Source organism: Diadema antillarum, unplaced genomic scaffold, assembly GCF_040938485.1.
Source record: "Diadema antillarum isolate AM-2024a unplaced genomic scaffold, OU_Dant_1.0 seq00000531_RagTag, whole genome shotgun sequence".
Taxonomy (NCBI): Eukaryota; Metazoa; Echinodermata; class Echinoidea; order Diadematoida; family Diadematidae; genus Diadema; species Diadema antillarum.
This window is the reverse complement of record NW_027271482.1, coordinates 1375955-1394321: the sequence shown is the minus strand read 5'-3', so window position 1 is coordinate 1394321 and position 18367 is coordinate 1375955. Positions and strand designations below refer to the sequence as shown.

General features: G+C 40.6%; 1 protein-coding gene across 1 annotated transcript in view; it reads left to right on the top strand.

Moving 5' to 3' along the window:
• LOC139734519 (broad substrate specificity ATP-binding cassette transporter ABCG2-like) overlaps positions 1-18367 on the top strand; it is a 156521-nt gene that overhangs the window by 24648 nt on the left and 113506 nt on the right. Inside the window, exons 2-3 of the mRNA XM_071645294.1 lie at positions 8915-8974; positions 9732-9846. Coding sequence (XP_071501395.1) covers positions 8915-8974; positions 9732-9846 — 175 coding nt within the window. The remainder of the gene's footprint in view (positions 1-8914; positions 8975-9731; positions 9847-18367) is intronic.

Genomic DNA, 18367 nt, shown 5'->3' with positions numbered 1-18367 from the left:
CTGTCTACCCCACATGATGAACTTATACCCCCACCCGCTCCTCCAGACAATTGTCAAACACCTGGTGTGCCCTCACCTAGCCGACGATATCCCCATCGCAGCCGGACATGCCCCGCCTTACCTCTCCGATTATGTTCTCGAATAGATCTCGTGCCTCCAGCCCCCCCCCCCCGCCCCGGTTTGTTCGTCAGTGACATACACTGTGGTCTGCAACTTTAGTATTGTTGTTTTTACACCACCATGTGATAACCCATGTACAGTTTGTGCTAGTAACTAGTGCCTGGTGCTCATTCGATCCCCCGGCTAGTAATTTTTTTCAAGGACTGTGATTTTTGTTACAACATTTGATGTTATGTTTCACATGTACTATTATACAATGTACATTCATTCTTTTATTGTTTAATAGGTCATGCCGATGATATGTGCTAGCTACAGGCATATTTTTGTTCTATGGGGAAAACTCTTTATATCAAGGTCCTCCAAGCAAGGAGACTTCTTTTTATTTGTTTTATTAGGTTGTCTGACATCATGCAGATTATGTGTGTTAACTACTGGCAGTGTTTTGTTATGCAGGGAAGAATCTTTATGATAAGATCCTTGGGACCAAGCTGTTTTGTTTGATATCAGGTATGAGTACAATGCTAGTCAAGAGGCAAATTGTGCTATTGTTTCCAAGTGCTGTATAGTACGATTTTAACAGTCAGTTTAATATTGTATCATATACAGAGTATAAGTTTCACTACATGTTTTTTATAATTGTTCATGCATCCCCCTTTTTCTAATCACATGCCTTCTTTATCAGATATGTTGGTATATTTTTAGTCTGTCACCTCAGTCTCTCCCATTCCTATGGTGCCAGCTTTATTTCTCTTTCAATTATGATTAATCCCATTTTATATCATGTTTGCCCATGCGATCAGATGTTTATCCAATATTTTCAAGGTTTGGAATTTTTTGGTTGCACTATTAGGTGAGTCACGGACAACAAAAACAAAAAACAATGATTTGTTTTGTTTTGAGATTTTGTTTATAATAATTGTTTGAGCAGCAGTAGTAAGGTATATTTGTATATGAAAGTTGATAGTTTCTATGATACCAAGAAATGGCTATTTGTGCAGTGTGATGCTTGCATAACATATTGTTCCCATGTTGAAGACTGTAAGCAGTTATTTCTTAAGATACAAGGTGTGATATTGGTTTTTTGTTACCCCACATGTAAGTCATTTAAGGACATAGGTATATGTATGCTGATTTATGATGTTAATTGGAGAAAATATAGTGGTAAAAGTTTTGTTTATTTGTTAGGTGACTTAAACATATACTCTATAGGATTTTCATATTGTGTTTGCTCTCATGTCACTATAAGTTTGTGCTGTGAAGTTAGGTAGTGTTGCGGTATGTAAAACTGTTAATTTTTTGTATAAGTGCTGTAAGAAGAAAGAAGTGATTACGCCAGTAAGGTGTTGTTGAATTAACATACAATAGCGCCATCTATATAATAAGCAGTATAACTGTGACTTGTACCACTACCATGGTTCGTTGAATAAATGCCCTCCAAGTATCAACAAACTAACGTTGTGTTTCTCTTAATTGCGCTGGGAGGTAATTATCCGGGTGTTAGTTATCCGGAGGGTGGTTTTCCAGGGGGTAGTGTTCCTAGACCCATCGCATCCAATGCAAGATCCTCCTCATCACTTTCAAAGCACTACATGGAACAGCCCCGCACTACATTTCAGAACTCATAACCCCATACAAGCCTTCTAGATGTCTCCGATCCTCTGCTCGAAACTTACTTCTTGTACCTTCCATTCGAACAAAGTCTTACGGGAAAGGGTTTTTTTTCTTTTGCTGCACCTACTTTATGGAATTCTCTGCCAGACCCATTGAGAAGTCAGATGCCAACAGACAATTTCAAACAAAAACTCAAATCTTATTTATACAATGTAGCTTATGATTGTTAAATTTGATGTCATTAATGTAGTTATCCCAGTAGTACTGGCAACTCTGACCTTTAGTACATGTGTAAGAAAATAGTTATTGTCAGAGTGATATATTGTGCTTAGTAAATTGTAATTTTTGTCACATTTTGCATAGATGCCAAGTTAAAAAAATTTTATGAGTGAGATTTTTATGACTCAGCACATCTCTGCGCGCGCGCATGTGCGTGAGCGAGGGAGCGAAGCAACTGATCGAGGGGAAGGTGTGGGAGTGGGGTGTCCGCCCTCCCACGGTCGGAAGCTTTTTCAGTTTTTAGCTCTTAATGGTGCAAGCTGGTGCATACTTAAGTGACTATTTTTCACTTATTTTGAAAGACAAAAGGGAATTATGCCTTCAATTGCAACTCTCACTTTAATCCTTTAAGCTATGCTCCTAATGCGTGAGAAAAATGGGTGTCATGCGTGAGATCGTGAGACAGACCCTAAATGCTTGAGTCTCACTCACAATGCGTGAGACTTCGTAGCTCTGATTTTGTACAACATATTATGGTATAATTTATTTGTTAGTAAAGCGCATTGAAATTCTTTTCAAGTCCGAAATGCGCTATATAAGAATTTGTTATTAGCCGGGTCACACGTACAAAATAGCGGGTTGACGATCGCGATGCACATCCCGAGTTTTTTTGCGAGCGTCCACACGTACCAAATTAGCGGGATTACCGATCGCGATCGCCATCCCGCTAATTTGGCGAGCGTCCACACGTACCGAATTATCCCCGCTAATTGCCGACAGAGATAACAGCAAAAGCCTGCAAACTGGGTCACGCAGCGCCCTTCTCTATCACTGCCTGTGCGCACTTTCCTTTGTCCATTGTCTTTTACGCGTCAGTGGTGTGGTTCGCGCGCTGTTGTTGTTGTGCTCCAAAGAGGTGAAGGACCTCTTCGCAGAGGCCTCGCTGTTGTGATGTGCGCATAGCATGATAGGATATAAAAACTCGAGATTCTAATCCCGACGTACCAGCGCGCGGCCAATTATTCCGCTGAGGAACCAGCGCAAGATTTCTTGGGATTAGCATCGCGATGCTTATCCCGCTAATTTTCGGGTTTTTTTTCTGTCCACACGTGCAAAAAACTCGGGATGACGATCGCGATGCAAATCTCGAGATTTGTATCCCGCTAATTGGTGTACGTGTGAACCCCGGCTAGTATTATTAATGCGCCAGTTCCTCAAAAACCAAAGACGCTTAACTAATAAGACACGAAAAGTGCGCGCTAATCCTGTACAAACAAATGGACAGCGCGCGGTCCTCATGCGTATTACGCACGTCACCTGAGACGCGCTGTCTTGACACTTGATAAACAACAGCAGCGGCTTCAGGGACAGCGCGTCTCAGGTGATGGGCGTCTTTGCCTGAGACGCGCTGTCTTTGAAGATGCTGTTGTTTATCAAGCGTCTTTGATTGTGAGATCATGTTGTTGCCAAATTTTTACCTCCACGAAATAATCCTTATTACTTTAAAATCCCGTTCTTCAAAATAATACCTTTAATCGAAAAAAAGCTACGACTATACTTTTTAAATCTTTTTAAGATAATAAAAATACCACTGTCTTTGGAAATGAATGATGTTTCTAGGTGTACTGAGTTTGTACTTAGCTCTCTTTTGTATCGTCATGTAGGGTAGCCATTTTGTGTCCATTGTTATCGCGCGCCTTCGTATCTTGTTATCTCTACAATAGCCATGTCTACACCTATCCAAAAACTTGTAGTTATACTAACCACGAGCGCAAAAATGCGTTCCCCTAACCACGACAAAACTTCGATGCCGTTCACACCTACATGCAGTTAGCAAAACCTCGAGGTAAAGATAACTACGATAGAAAATAAAGGACGCCTAGTTTGCACATAGGGTTGCGCACTATTGTGGAAAAAACTGAGCGTCGTGGTTAACAAAACTCCGTTCACATCTGTCATAGTTTAAGCGCGCTGCCACAGCGCGCTTAAACTACGCGCTTAAACCACGACAACACCCTAAGAAATCTTGTGGCGTTGTCGTGGTGTCTTCGCCTTAAGGTTTTGTCGTGGTTTTCTAAACTACATGCGTCTACATCTACGCTAACTTGGAGTTTAGTGCCTCGTAGTTTACAAAACCTCGAGGTTTAGAAAACCTTAAGGTAAAGGGACCTAGGTGTGAACCTCACTTATCTTTGCTCAAAACATAGAAGCAGGCGCGTGCGCATGCGAGCGCACGCGAGTCCTTCACTACACAACTTTATGGATATTGCCCTTTTTACACGACATCGAATCGCGTAATTTCATGCGCGTAAGAAGGACAAAGTTGACATTACCCTTTCTCTGTCCACATTTGCGGTTTCGGGCGATTTTGCCCTATTAACATCATTGAATATCTCTGAAAATAGGGCGAACTGTGCAATTTCGAATACATCACCTGAAAGGGCTTAAAAACTCTATCAGAAAATGCTGAAAAACGAAAATCGATATTTTACGATATTATCGGAAATTTCGCCCTTTTAATTGCCCAACGACGAATTGCTCCAACACGAAACTTCGCAGGTAGTGAGTCTGGTGTATACAGACTAGCAATATGTTAAGCAAATGCATATTTATGCAGGCGCAGACTTATGTCCAGAAAAAATCGTAACCCTTACCCACGGTCGACTCAAACAGAAAAACACACATATCTCAAAAGATACATCAGCACTTTCGCCCAAAAATCATATGAAGGATGATATATCCATATTAGATATAGGTGTGAAGTTTCAAGGGATTTGGTGCTAAAATAAGGGAGACACGAGGAGGTGAACTTTCAAGATTTTTTTTTCTCCTTCCCTCCGCTCAGTGCTCGATGACCGTTACGAATTCAAAAGGTTTGGCCTCTTATCAGTGAGTTAATTGCACCGTATCGCCGGGGCTGTTATATTCAGATTTATCATGTGTTTGCTTATTAACTTAATAAGTTACCAGATGAGTTGAATAGTATCATTATTATCTTCTCACAATATCTGCACTTGCCATTTTCCTCCCCAATGTGTGTTCTTTCCTTTTTTCTATGTTTTTCTACGTTTTCCTATGCACATTATATTTTTACTTTGCAGCCCAAGGGGGGGGGGGTTAACCCCCCCCCCCCCCAGATCCGCCACTGCTCAGATACATAAATACGGTGTAACTGTCGAAATGTGAACCTTGCGCGTATTTGAGCCGACGGTTTGTTTCTTTTTTTTTTCAAGATGAAACTTCAGTCAATTTAAATTCAGCATTTTATACCATGAAAATGAAACAAATCCAGAAGGGTCCTACTCTTATATTGATAAGTTGGTCCTGAGAGATTATCTCTCCAAATTTGGTACTTTAATCCGCCCTGTAAACGGAAATTTCACTAAGCAACCTGATTAATTGTCATCTTATCACTTAATACACAGCCGGGCTTAGCTGCGTCCTAATAGTAATCTGTCGTTTACGGAGGTAATGGCAATGGAATGTTAAAGGGTGACTAGATAGAAAATCCATCATGACTTCTGCTGTTCTGAATTAGTCCAGATATTACAAGATCATTAAAGAAAGCTCTTGCTCAAAATCACAAATTTGAAAGCAGCAATGTTAGTAGAACACATCAGTGACAGTTTGAGGAAAACAGGACAATCGATTCAAAAGTTTTGAATCTAGTTTCGGTGCCGTCATCGCTGGATGAGGAAACTAATACACTTCATGACGTCATTGCGGTCAATGGTATAAAGAACTGAAAGATAAGGAGAATTTCATGAGAAGTACGGATTCTAATCGATTTAATACTGACGTATATTAAGGGTAATATAGGTTTTTCCGTCCATTTTCGCCATTATAAAGATCAATTTCAAAGATTTTTTTTTAATTCATATTCGTCCCGAGAAGCACATAGAATGCAAATCATAACTTCAATTTAGTCAATTGTCATTGCAATTCGGTTTCTTCAGCCATTTTCAAAGACATCGCATTCAAAATCGTCAATTGTCATTGAAATTGTTCCCCGCCGCCCGTCGACTGGAGAATGTGAGGATCAAATTCGTCTTTGTTTGGACAGTTTCATTATTTTTTCACAGAAATCAGTCAGTTGGTATTGGGGTCTTTTCTCGCGACGGTAATCCAGTTCTAAGCCGGCATTTTCTCTCTTTTTCCCGGTATTCGGCAGTCAGAGAACATTAAAAAGGCTTGTGCCGAAAGGGTGGGTTGGGTGGTGGCGCGTCGCGTTAATGGGAACACCAACCTTCGTCCAAAGCCCCCCCCCCCCCGGTTTTGCCGAAAGGGTGCGTTGGGAGCGTTGGGTTGCGTCGCAATGACTGGAACCCCACCTTTCGTCCAAAGCCCCCCCCCCCCCCCCCCCCGTTTTGCCGAAAAGGTGCGTGGTACTTTTTTCGCATGTACTATTAAAAGACGAGTTTTTAACTTATATTAAACCTTCAAACAACCATTTCAAAGAGGCTATCGTCCGGATCTAATATTTAGTTCGTCCAATGTTCATTTGGTCCAATATCCATTTGGCCTAATATCCGTTTCTGTTTTACATTACAGGGCAAGGATCATGTGGATAATCAGTGGCTTATCTATACACTTGTATATAGTCCAGCTTCTGGGGGTGCTGGCCTGGCACCATGGGGGAGGGGCGAGGGACCCTAAACTTTACCCTAATCTTATTTCATGTGTATGAACATATGTTTTCTCCCTCAATGCAGGGTCAGAGGGTAGTCCGTAGTCGTAGAAAAAGGCCCCCCCCCCCCAAAAAAAAAAAAAAAAGCCCAGTTGATCATATAGACGAAACGATGATTGGACCAAATGGTACCTGATTAGACCAGGAGGCTGGCTATTAGACCAAATGACAATAAGATCAATGATTATTAGACTAAATGGGTGTAGACTAAATGATGATAGGCAGAGGCTAGACCAACTGGGCAATGGACCAAAATTAATGATTGGACAAATTTGGGTTTATTAGACCATTTGATGATTAGACGAAATGGAATTAGACCAACTCATAATAGACCAAATCGGTATTTGATGATATAAATTGGTGTTAGACCAAAAATAGACCAAATGGTTATTATTAGACGAATTGACTGTAGACTAAATAGTAATTTAACCAAATAACAATCAGATCAAACAGTAATTGGACGAAATGATGACTAGACCAACTGATGGTTATTAGACCAACTGATATTAAACAGTCTATTAGACCAACTGGCTGTAGACCAAGTGGTAATAGAGTGTAAACCGATCCGGAAGATAGCCTCTTTGAAATGGTTGTTTGAAGGTTAAATATAAATTCAAAACTCGTCTTTTAATATTACATGAGAAAAAGTACCAACGCACCCTTTCGGCAAAACCGGGGGGGGGGGGCGGCTTTGGACGAAGGGTGGGGTTCCAGTCAACGCGACGCAACCCAACGCTCCCAACGCACCCTTTCGGCAAAACCGGGGGAGCTTTGGACGAAGGGTGGTGTTCCCATTAACGCGACGCGCCTCCACCCAACCCACCCTTTCGGCACAAGCCCATTAAAAACAGGAATTACGATCTTTAGTCATGTCGTGACAATATATATAACTTGCGTAAACTCTAGGTCCCTACCTATGTAAGATTGTCTTTCACCATAATCAGGTAATGAGCCTTGAAATCGTGGATCACTGTTTTCGTTTGTGCGACAAACATATGTTTGTCTCAGTGTGTACTCTGATTCGGGTATGTTTGTTTGTTTGTGTGTTTGTTTGTGTGTGTGTGTGTGTGTGTGTGTGTGTGTGTGTGTGGTTCACGCGTGTGTATGTGTTTCTGTGTTTTTGTCGGAGTTGGTACACGTGTGTGTATGTCACTCTTATATTGTGAAAAAAAGTGAATGGTTGCAGAAAAATGAAATAATCAAGAAATCTCAACAGAAAAGACATCGCTAAAAGATCGCTAAAAGACGAAATTGCTTTTGCTATTACGTATGCAGCGAGAGTGATGGACGAATTTGAATTGTAAACGACAAGAATGTGTGACAAATGACTAAATTGAATAGACTTTGTTCGAAAATGATCGACAAAAGACGAATTTGAAACTAGGATTGGCATATTCCAGATTTCTCGGGTCGAAATTGAACTAAATCTCTTCAACTGAATGAAAAAAAAGTGTCAAAATGAACGGGAAAACCTATATTCCGCAGTTTTCTGACAGAGATAAACCAAGCGTCCTTTCATTATAGTACAAAAGTGAAAATGTTTGAATTTTTATAGACAGATTGTCCAATTTTCCCCAAACTTCCATTGTTGTGTTGGTCAAATTCATGTTTGCGATTCGGTTTCCTTTGACTGCTAGATGTATACATATATATATATATATATATATATATATATATATATAGGCCCATATATATATTCAATTTCATTTTTCTTTACTGTGCAAAGCGCAGCCTTCTCATATCCATCAAATTTTCTCTTGCCCTCGATGATGTCACAGGAGGGACAAATTAGCATAATGATACATTACATAACGATATGCACGTTGTCATGACTACATGGAGGTGCACATTGCCAGCAATAGCATCACAAGCTTTCATACAATGCCAGCTCACAATTTTTGAATTGTTAAAATGGATGCTATACCAGATGTCGGAATGCATGTATTTGTCAAGGATTATGAGCTATTCAGCAAAATAATGTGTTGAGATTTCTGATCGAGGAAACGAAAACTAACGACAATGCGCATTATCTCCTTCAAAATGAAATCGCACGACAATATGCATTATCTCCACCCTGTTGACTCCGTCGTAACATGATACAGCCACTTCCCGTTGTCCTGGCTGGTCGAAAACCGACAGACCCTGGAAAAAGTTTTTAAACATAAATAAAAGATATATTTGATCACTCAAATTCTCAAGTTAAAAAAAGGTATCATTTCATCTCATGTACCGAAATTATAAAGCACCATAGTAATCACTTTATTTGTTCGTCCCAAGCGGAGTGTTTGAACCTGGGATGAACGCAATTCTCGGTCCTACTGGCAGCGGCAAAACTTCGTAAGTGCGGTCCATTGTCTTTTTAATCGTGAAAACCTATATTAAAAATTATTATGCAATGTTGCCCCGCGAGTTATAAATCACAAGTCATCCAATTGAACATCATTTAAGAAGTGAAGCAAAATGCCGTGTATGTAGGCCTACTTCTCATTAGGCCTCACCACAGTGAGTTAAAATCGAAATGGGTGCACTAGTTAGGAGAAAAGTTGTTTCAATATCGCTATCATGACCATGCCGTGTCAAGTTTCAATCCTCTCCACGGTGCTCCGCCATGCATGACTTATTAATCATGCTTGTATATCCGAGATCTGAAACAAATAAAACATTTATCATGTAAACGGCACTAGAGATGTACGGTTTGATCACCACTGTTATGACGAGACAAGATTTTACCACTCTCAGAATCAATAGATTTTCATGACTAGTAATATCTGTTTTACCTACATTGATAAACAAGACGACGGTAATCATTATCCCTTATAGAAAAGCTGCCTCGGCCCTACTACCAACAAAAATGCAGTTATTAGTCCAGTGATGTAGGCAGTTGTCTTTGAGCATAGCTGAGATGATCTTAGTTGTCTGTTTATTGTATCGTCTTAACATTGGTATTTATCAGTCGAATGAACAAGGCCAAAGTTAATTAGCCGTTTGACGCAGTTGGACCTTATAATTTAAGTAGATTAAGTATTTATGTACTGTAGAATTCAGAAAAGCACACTATTTTTTATCTCCATGTATGCGTGTATGTGACCACCAGGCTTCTTGACGTGCTAGCGGCACGAAAAGACCCAACTGGACTGTCGGGGGACGTCCTCATTGATGGCTACACCCAGCCAAGGAACTTCAAGTGCGTCTCTGGATATGTGGTTCAGGTTTGTCAACTCTGAATATTTTTGCTACACAGTGTATGTCACTCAAATTGACAGATTTAGCATAATTCTCTTGTTAATATAGTAAAGCGCTTAGAAAAGATTTTTTTCGTCATTGACGATATATAGAATTGTCATATCATTATCATTTTGCACTTTTTCTGTCAGTTTGATTTAGATTAATATTTGTTCTGGATTAGAGTTTTGAATAACATTTGCCTTTTCCTTTGTAGAATGGTTGCAAAGATGTTAGATTTAAAGATAATTCAATACATCAACAAGGAGTTCTTGTGACAAAACTTTTCCGAACAGTATATAAGAGATACACTGTATAAGATTTTTAATATTCAAGAATCAAATCTCTTTCGTCTGCATTTCGAAAAAAAAAAAGCCATAGAGTAAAACGTGAAAGATACAATATCTGGTATTTGGAATGGGTGCACGTCAAGAAACCAACACTCGCGAGTCATACAGCCCACGAGTTAGCAGCCCACAAAATATACAGCCCACGATTCAATTAGCTATAAGTCATACAGCCCACTAGTTATACAGCTCACGCGTTATACACTAGGTGAACAAGGCCCACGAGTGCAACATCAAGTAAATAGCCGCACGAGTGATGCAGTCCATGAGTTTGACACTAGCCTATTAGTCAGGGTGCCAAAGCCACTTTTTTGGCCTAACCTTGCTTTACCGTCCACCCAATGTTTTTTGATGGTTTTACCCTATTTCGGGGGTGCTGAATCCGAATCTGGATGATGCAACACTTGCATCCTTGAGGGTTTTGAGATATTCAAGATGGCCGCCAAAATGGCCTCCCGAACTAGAAATTCCCACGTATTTCCTTCTAAATGGTGATAAATTGAAAACAATTGATGGTTTTACCCTATTTCGAGGGTGCTGAATCCAAATCTGGATGATGCAACACTTGCATCCTTGAGGGTTTTGAGATATTCAAGATGGCCGCCAAAATGGCCGCCAAAAACGAAAATTCCCATGTATTTCCTTCTAAATGGTGTGAAATTGAAAATAATTGTTGATCCTACCCTATTTGGAAGGTGCTGAATCCGAATCTGGATGATGCACCTCATGCATCCATAAAGTTTTTGAGATATTCAAGGTGGCCGCCAATTAAAACCGGAAATTCCCATGTATTTCCTTCAAAAAACATGGTGAGAAATTGAAAACAATTGATGGTTCTACCCTATCTCTAGGGTGCTGAATCCGAGTCTGGATGATGCAAACCTTGCATCCTTGAGGGTATTGAGATATTCAAGATGGCCGCCAAAATGGCCGCCAGAATGGACGCCAATTAAAACCGGAAATTTCTATGTTTTAGCTTTTAAATGGTGAGAAATAGAAAACAATTGATGGTTTTACCGTATTTCGAGGGTGCTGAATCCGAATCTGATGGATGATACACCCCGAGATAGTCAAGATGGCCGCCAAAATGGCCGCCAAAACGGAAACTCTATGTATTTCCTCCTTATAAATGGTGAGAAATTGATAACAATTGATGGTTTTACCCTATTTTTTTTTACTGTAAGATTTCAGGTTTTCCTCAATGGCACAGTTTGAACTTGCTGTATATACAGTGAAACCAGCTCTATACCGGATATCTTTTGAGTTGGTACGATACAAGTGTGCCAGCAATGAACCTTTCAAGACTACAGATACTTTTGAATAATTTCAAGATTACACTGTTTCCTCTACATATAATGGATAAGTTTTGAACACTAACAATCAATGGACAAGACATGTTCATCTAAATCATATTGTGATAGTGATGTAAAAAAGTGTACTGAAATTACCCAACATTACCTGTCTTAATCCATGAGCAGTTTTAATCTCTTCATCCATGAACACTCAAATTGGTTATTTGGCTTATATTGGTGGTCTTGATGACATTGTTGAAGACACGAGTGGGACGTTTTTATAGTTATGCTTCAATTTTTTCGGCAATATGATGTGATATTATATATGTATATATGGATTATATATATATATATATGTATATATGGATTATATATCAAAGGTAACGCGCCGTGAAAAAAAACTAAATAAAAAAAAAACAAGCGGCAACATCGAAGGTAATAATTGATAATCCAGTACTTACGAATATCATAATCGCGCAGAGTGCATTTGAAATTACCCTTATAGATATCTACTATAGTGGTCATGAATGCAACCATTTCCAATGACGTAATCAGAATATGCGACAAGTTTCACAAGAATACGAGGCGAGACTCGTCAGACTACAAGACAAGTTTCAACAACAATTACCAACATGCCATAATTCAATTTTACTCTATTGATAGCCGAAAAGGTTTAACTTCACATCTGTGGAGCCATATTATTGGCGACCACAAGCATTATTTTATAACAATTATGCATAAAGAAATTTTCAGTCGTATATTTGTGTTTGTACGTTTCAGTATGATATCAATATCACTTCTTTTTTTTCTCTCTTTTTTTTTGCCGTACGTGTTAAAGTTCCGTTTGAGACATATCGGAATATCTCAGTATATTACAACACCATTGTGTCAATAACTTTTGGCTGATATGACAAATTCGCTCAACTGAGTTGAATTTAAGAATACGAATTATTGCTTTTCACCCTGCATGGTTTTAATCCCCCGCTTCGCGTTCATTTCATTTCATTTCATTTTTGTTTCATTTCCGGCCAAAGCATATAATACGGCAATTGCATATGAACAAATTAAGTACAATGTAACGGTTACATTTCCAAATGAAATTTAGATACACGTCATGTGTTTACATGAATCAATAAACATACTTTAGTTGAAGAAATACATGGACAAAATGTGACTGAATCATAACAAAAAAAGGTCGGAAATGGAGGGGAGTGCTAAAGAGCGTTAGAGCACAGTACTTCACCATTTAAGTATAAGCAAATGTTAAGAAGTTTTCGTTCATGCAGGACATTTATAGATGTCCCAAAACCTTCAAAGACCGTCAGCACCCTCTAAATAGGGTAAGACCATCAATTTATTCTAAAATTTTTACCATTAAGAAAAAATACATTAACATTGGAATTTCTGCCACTTACAGCATGTATATTGGCTGTCATCTTGAACGTCTAAAAGCCCTAACGAATGGACGAATTTCAGCAACTACGTTTCGAGGGTGCTCTTGGTCATCTTGGACATCTCAAAACCCTTAAAAAAGAACACGAAAGTTGCATCAACCAGGTTTAGATTCAGCACCCTCGAAATAGAATAAAACCGCCAATTGTTTTCAATTTTACACCATTTAGAAGGTAATATAGGGCTTACATGGAAATTTTCGATTTTGACGGCCATTTATGGGCCATTCTAGCGGCCATCTTTATTATCTCAAAACCCTCAAGGAAGCAAGAGCTGTATCCTGGAGCTTCAAATTCAGCAAACTCAAAATAGTGTAAAACCACCAACTGTTTTATATTGTACACTATTTATAAGGAAATATGGGGTCTACATATGAATTTCCGTTTTGGCGGTCATTTTTGGCGACCATCTTTATCATCTCAAAACTCTTAAGGATGCAAGAGTTGTATCCTGAGCTTCGGATTCAGCACACTCAAAATAAGATAAAAACCACCAATTGTTTTCAAATTGTCACCATTTAGACGGAAATACATGGGAAGTTCCGTTTTGAGCGGCAAATTTTAACGGCCATATTGAATATCTCACAATCTTCATCAATGCAGGAGTTGCATCATCCAGATTCTGATTCAGCACCCTCGAAATAGGATAAAACCATCAATAGTTTTCAATTTCTCATCATTTTGAAGGAAATACATGGGAATTCCCGGTTTTAATTGGTGGCCATTTTGGCGGCCATCTTGAATAGCCCCAAAACCTTATGGATGCAAGAGTTGCATCATCCAGATTTGGATTCCGCACCTTCCAAATAGGGTAAAACCATCGATTGTTTTTAATGTCTCGCCATTTAAAAGGAAATACATGGGAAGTTCCGGTTCTAATTGACAGCCATTTTATCGGCCATCTTTAATATCTCAAAAACTTGTTGGATGCATGAGTTGCATCATCAAGATTCCGATTCAGCACCTTCCAAACAGGGTAGAATCATCAATTATTTTCAATTTCACACCATTTAGAAGGAAATACATGGGAAGTTCCGGTTTTAGCGGCCATTTTGGCGGCCATCTTGAATATCTCAAAATCCTCAAAGATGCAAGAGTTGCTTCATCCAGATTCGGATTCAACACCCTCGAAATAGGGTAAAACCATCAATTGTTTTCAATATCTCACCATTTAGAAGGAAATACGTGGGAATTTCGGTTTTAATTGGCGGCCATTTTGGCGGCCATCTTGAATATCTCAAAAGCTTCATGGATGCAAAAGTTGCATCATCCAGATTCGGATTCAGCACCCTCGAAATAGGGTAAAACCATCATTTTTTTCAATATCTCACCATTTAGAAGGAAATACGTGGGAATTTCCGGTTTTAATTGGCAGCCATTTTGGCGGCCATCTTGAATATCTCAAAAACTTGATGGATGTATGAGTTGCATCATCCAGATTCGGATTCAGCACCTTCCAAATAGAGTAGAATCATCAATTATTTTTAATTTCATACCATTTAGAAGGAAATACGTGGGAACTTTCGGTTTTTGGCGGCGATTTTGGCGGCCATCTTGAATATCTCAAAACCCTCAAGGATGCAAGAGTTGCATCATCCAGATTTGGATTCAGCACCCTCGAAATGGGGTAAAATCATCAATTGTTTTCAGTATATCACCATTAAGAAGGAAGTACGTGGGAATTTCCGGTTTTTTATGGCGGCCATTTTGGCGGCCATCTTGAATATCTCAAAACCCTCCAGGATGCAAGAGTTGCATCATCCAGATTCGGATTCAGCACCCCCGAAATAGGGTAAAACCATCAAAAAACATTGGGTGGACGGTAAAACAAGGTTCAGCCTCTGGCACCCAGACTATATAGGCAAACAAAACCGACCAGTTCGACACTACGCAGAGACGATCAAGGGACCGAAACAAGGCAAACAAAGCCCACGAGTTCGACACTACACAACAGAAGCTCAGGAGACCGACACTAGGGAAAGAAGGCCCACAAGTTCGACAGGATGAACAGTTTCATAAAACTAGGATGTCAACTTGACATCCTAGGAAAAGTTACGATGTCAACTTGAATGATGATGGACGAGCCTGATTTCTCCCTTTTGCGCCAGTTGTCTTCCCATCAAGGCCTTTATTCGTGTGTGTGTGTGTGTGTGTGTGTGTGTGCAGAAATTAATGAAATTCACTAAAAGTGTCCACCAGGGCCCCGATTCATAAAACTACCAAAGTTGACATCCCAGCAAGTCCTGCTGGGATGTCAACTTCTGCTGGAATGCAAACTTGCTATCATAGCAAAATTGCGTTTCATAAAACTAGGATGTCAACTTGACATCCTAGGAAAAGTTACGATGTCAACTTGAATGACGATGAACGAGCCACATTTCTCCCTTTTCTGTAGTTTCCTACAAAGATCACTGGCGCAATACTGCAATATGGTTGTTTATGTATGTCGTCTGCAGCGCTGCACATCTGGATCTGGATGTGTGCGATGCAGGGCCCTAATGGGCACAACGCATCGGACGAGAGAGGGCGCAGGGGATGATTAGAAGGTTCTATTGATGGCCTTTTTGAATGGGGCGATTGATGGCGAGTTGATAGTGGCGTCACTCAGGTGGTTCCACTCGATGACGGTAGAAGGGAAGAATGAGTCCCTGAATTGTTCCGTTCGTGCTCTTATTTCAGTAAAGCACTTACTGTTCTTTGTCACTTGTCTATCTAGATTATCAAACGTACAGTATTACAGTTTGTTAATTGCTTAACACAGACACGTCGTCTGACTTTTGTACAACAAAAGTTTGAATTGGGAGAGCCGGCACCACCCCCCATCCCCGACCACTTTGAAGAAGAGGGTGAGTTCGAGGTTCCTTCTTCTTCCCTTCAAACTTGGGAGATGCAATTTAGTCAGCTTGTTTTTGTGATAAAGAAGTCACCTCTAGACACATAATCTCCTATGGTGAAGCGAACAGCTCTTCTTTGGACGCTTTCAAGTCTGTTTATATCTTTTTGCAGATACCGGTCCCAGCCAGTGGCACCGTATTCAAGAAGTGATCTTACCAGTGCAGTATGGGCTGTTCGCTTAACGTCAACAGGACAAAAATGGAGGTTTCTCCGAAGGAGGAATAAAACTCAGTTCGCCTTTTGCGTGGTCTTTTCAACGTGCTTCTTCCACTTGAGGTCCTCTGAGATAGTGACCCCTAAGTAACGAATGGCATGGAAGTACTGCAGGATATGGCTACCGAGTTGGTAGAAGGATGATTTACTTCAGACACTTATGGTGTAGCACTTCTTTGCATTGAAGCACATACCCCATGCATGTGCCCAAGAGACCAGAGCTGTCAGGTCGTTTTGTAGGATGTAGTGGACTTCCTGGTTATTGATCTGACGGTAAAGGAGACAGTCGGCTGCAAACAGCCTTATTTGCGACCTCACTGTGTCTGGTAGGTCGTTTACATAGCAAAGGAACAATAGTGGCCCGAGTACTGTCCTCTGAAGCACACCCGAAACAACATGTGCATCGTGGGAGATCTCTCCATCAACGACGTCTTTCATGTCTGTGGCGTTTTGTTAGGAAGTTCCTGAGCCATGTGTGGGTATAACCGATGATTCCGAAGGACGTAAGTTAATGTAGGAGATTTTTGATGGTTTTTTTTTTCACGGGGTACCTTATCGAAAGCCTTTTAAAAGTTAAACACTATAATGTCCGATTGCTTCCTTTGGTCGTTTGCTTACAACAAGTCATGGAGGGCTGTGATCAGCTGGGTTTCAATTTGAGTATCCTGATCTGAAACCATGGTTTAAGTGAGTTAGGATGTTGTTTTCCTCCGGGTAATCAAAGAGGTGTTTACATATGATATGTTCCAGGAGCTTAAATGTGACCGACGTTTGTGAGATGGGACGGTAGTTTGCCGACTGGTGGATATCCCCACTCTTGAAAACTGGTGTGACGTTGACTTGCAACCAATCAGTACGTAGTGCCCCAGTGTCCAGGGAGAGCTGGAATATCTCACTCAAAGCTGGTGCAAGTTCGGTGGCACACTGTCTCAGGATGATGTTAGGAATATTATCCGGTCCACAAGCTTTATGGATGTTGCCGTCCTGTAATAGCTTGAGAACTCCATCAGCTGTAATCTTCAAGGGAGGAGGGAGCAGTTCTAGCTCTTTTCAATGTTGGGCATGCTATTGGTCTGGTCCCTTGTAAACACAGATGTAAGCTATTGCAGGAGGGTGGTTGCTTTGGTCCTACTGTCCTTCACCAGCTTCCTTCCAGCATGAGGGGCGGGACTCCATTCCTGTCTTTCCTCTTTGCCTTGATGTAGCTCCAGAAGGGTTTGGAGTTCTTGCTGATTTCAAGTTCATCGACAATGGAGGAGATGAAGTGGTCCCTCTCAGCTCGACGTAACTCTTATCTACACAGGTGTTGAAAGGCCGTATATAGGCATCCCATGAGTTTGATTGCTTAGCTCTCCTGAACATCCGTGACTTCCTCTTCACCATCCTTTTCAGCTTGTAGTTAAACCAAAGAAGTGACCGTCTGCTGCTGCTCGACTTAGAGGGGATCCTTTGTTCTTTGATGTCTTAAAACGAGTCTCGCAGCGTAATCCATAGGTCTTGAACATTTGTCCCTTGCCTCTTTCTTTCAACGACCATCTCAGATAGGTTGGCTACATCCTTTCTCATCTCGTCCCAATCAGCTTGTGAGTACTTATTAATCTTTCTCCGTGGTGTCTTTACAATAACTGTTTTCATGCGAAAGTCTGTGACCACCATGGCATGATCGCTGATACCTGCGATGCTGCAGATGATTTCACTTGTGTTGGGTTGTTTGTCAGCACGATATCTAAGATGTTATATCTTGTAGCTTGGCTGTGGATCTAGACCAGTCCATGTTCCAACGAAAGGTCGATCAGGGCTTGTTGGACTTCTCTGTCTTGAGCATTCTGACGCGGAGTTAGAGTTTGCCAGCCTATATCAGGGCAGTTTAAGTTGCCTGCAATCACAATGGTCTTGTTTTGTTTCCCAAGAAACTTCTTTTGGGACTCATCAAGTCGCTTGACATCTGAGGCACTGCGGTGAGGCATATAAAAGACTCCAAAATATGCCTCAGTTGATCTGGACCAGTCCATGTTCCAACGCAAGGTCGATCAAGGCTTGTTGGACTTCTCTGTCTTGAGCATTCTGACGCAGATTGAGAGTTTGCCAGCCTATATCAGGGCTTTTGAAATTGCCTGTGATCACAATGGTCTTGTTCTGTTTCCCAAGAAACTTCTTTAGGGACTCATCAAGTCGCTTGACATCTGAGGGACTGCGGTGAGGCGTATAAAAGACTCCAAAATATGTCTCAGCTGATCTCGGCAGTTGGTTGGATCTTTGTCCAATAATTATTAATCTCGCATTCCGTGACTGCGTTTGGGAGTTCACACT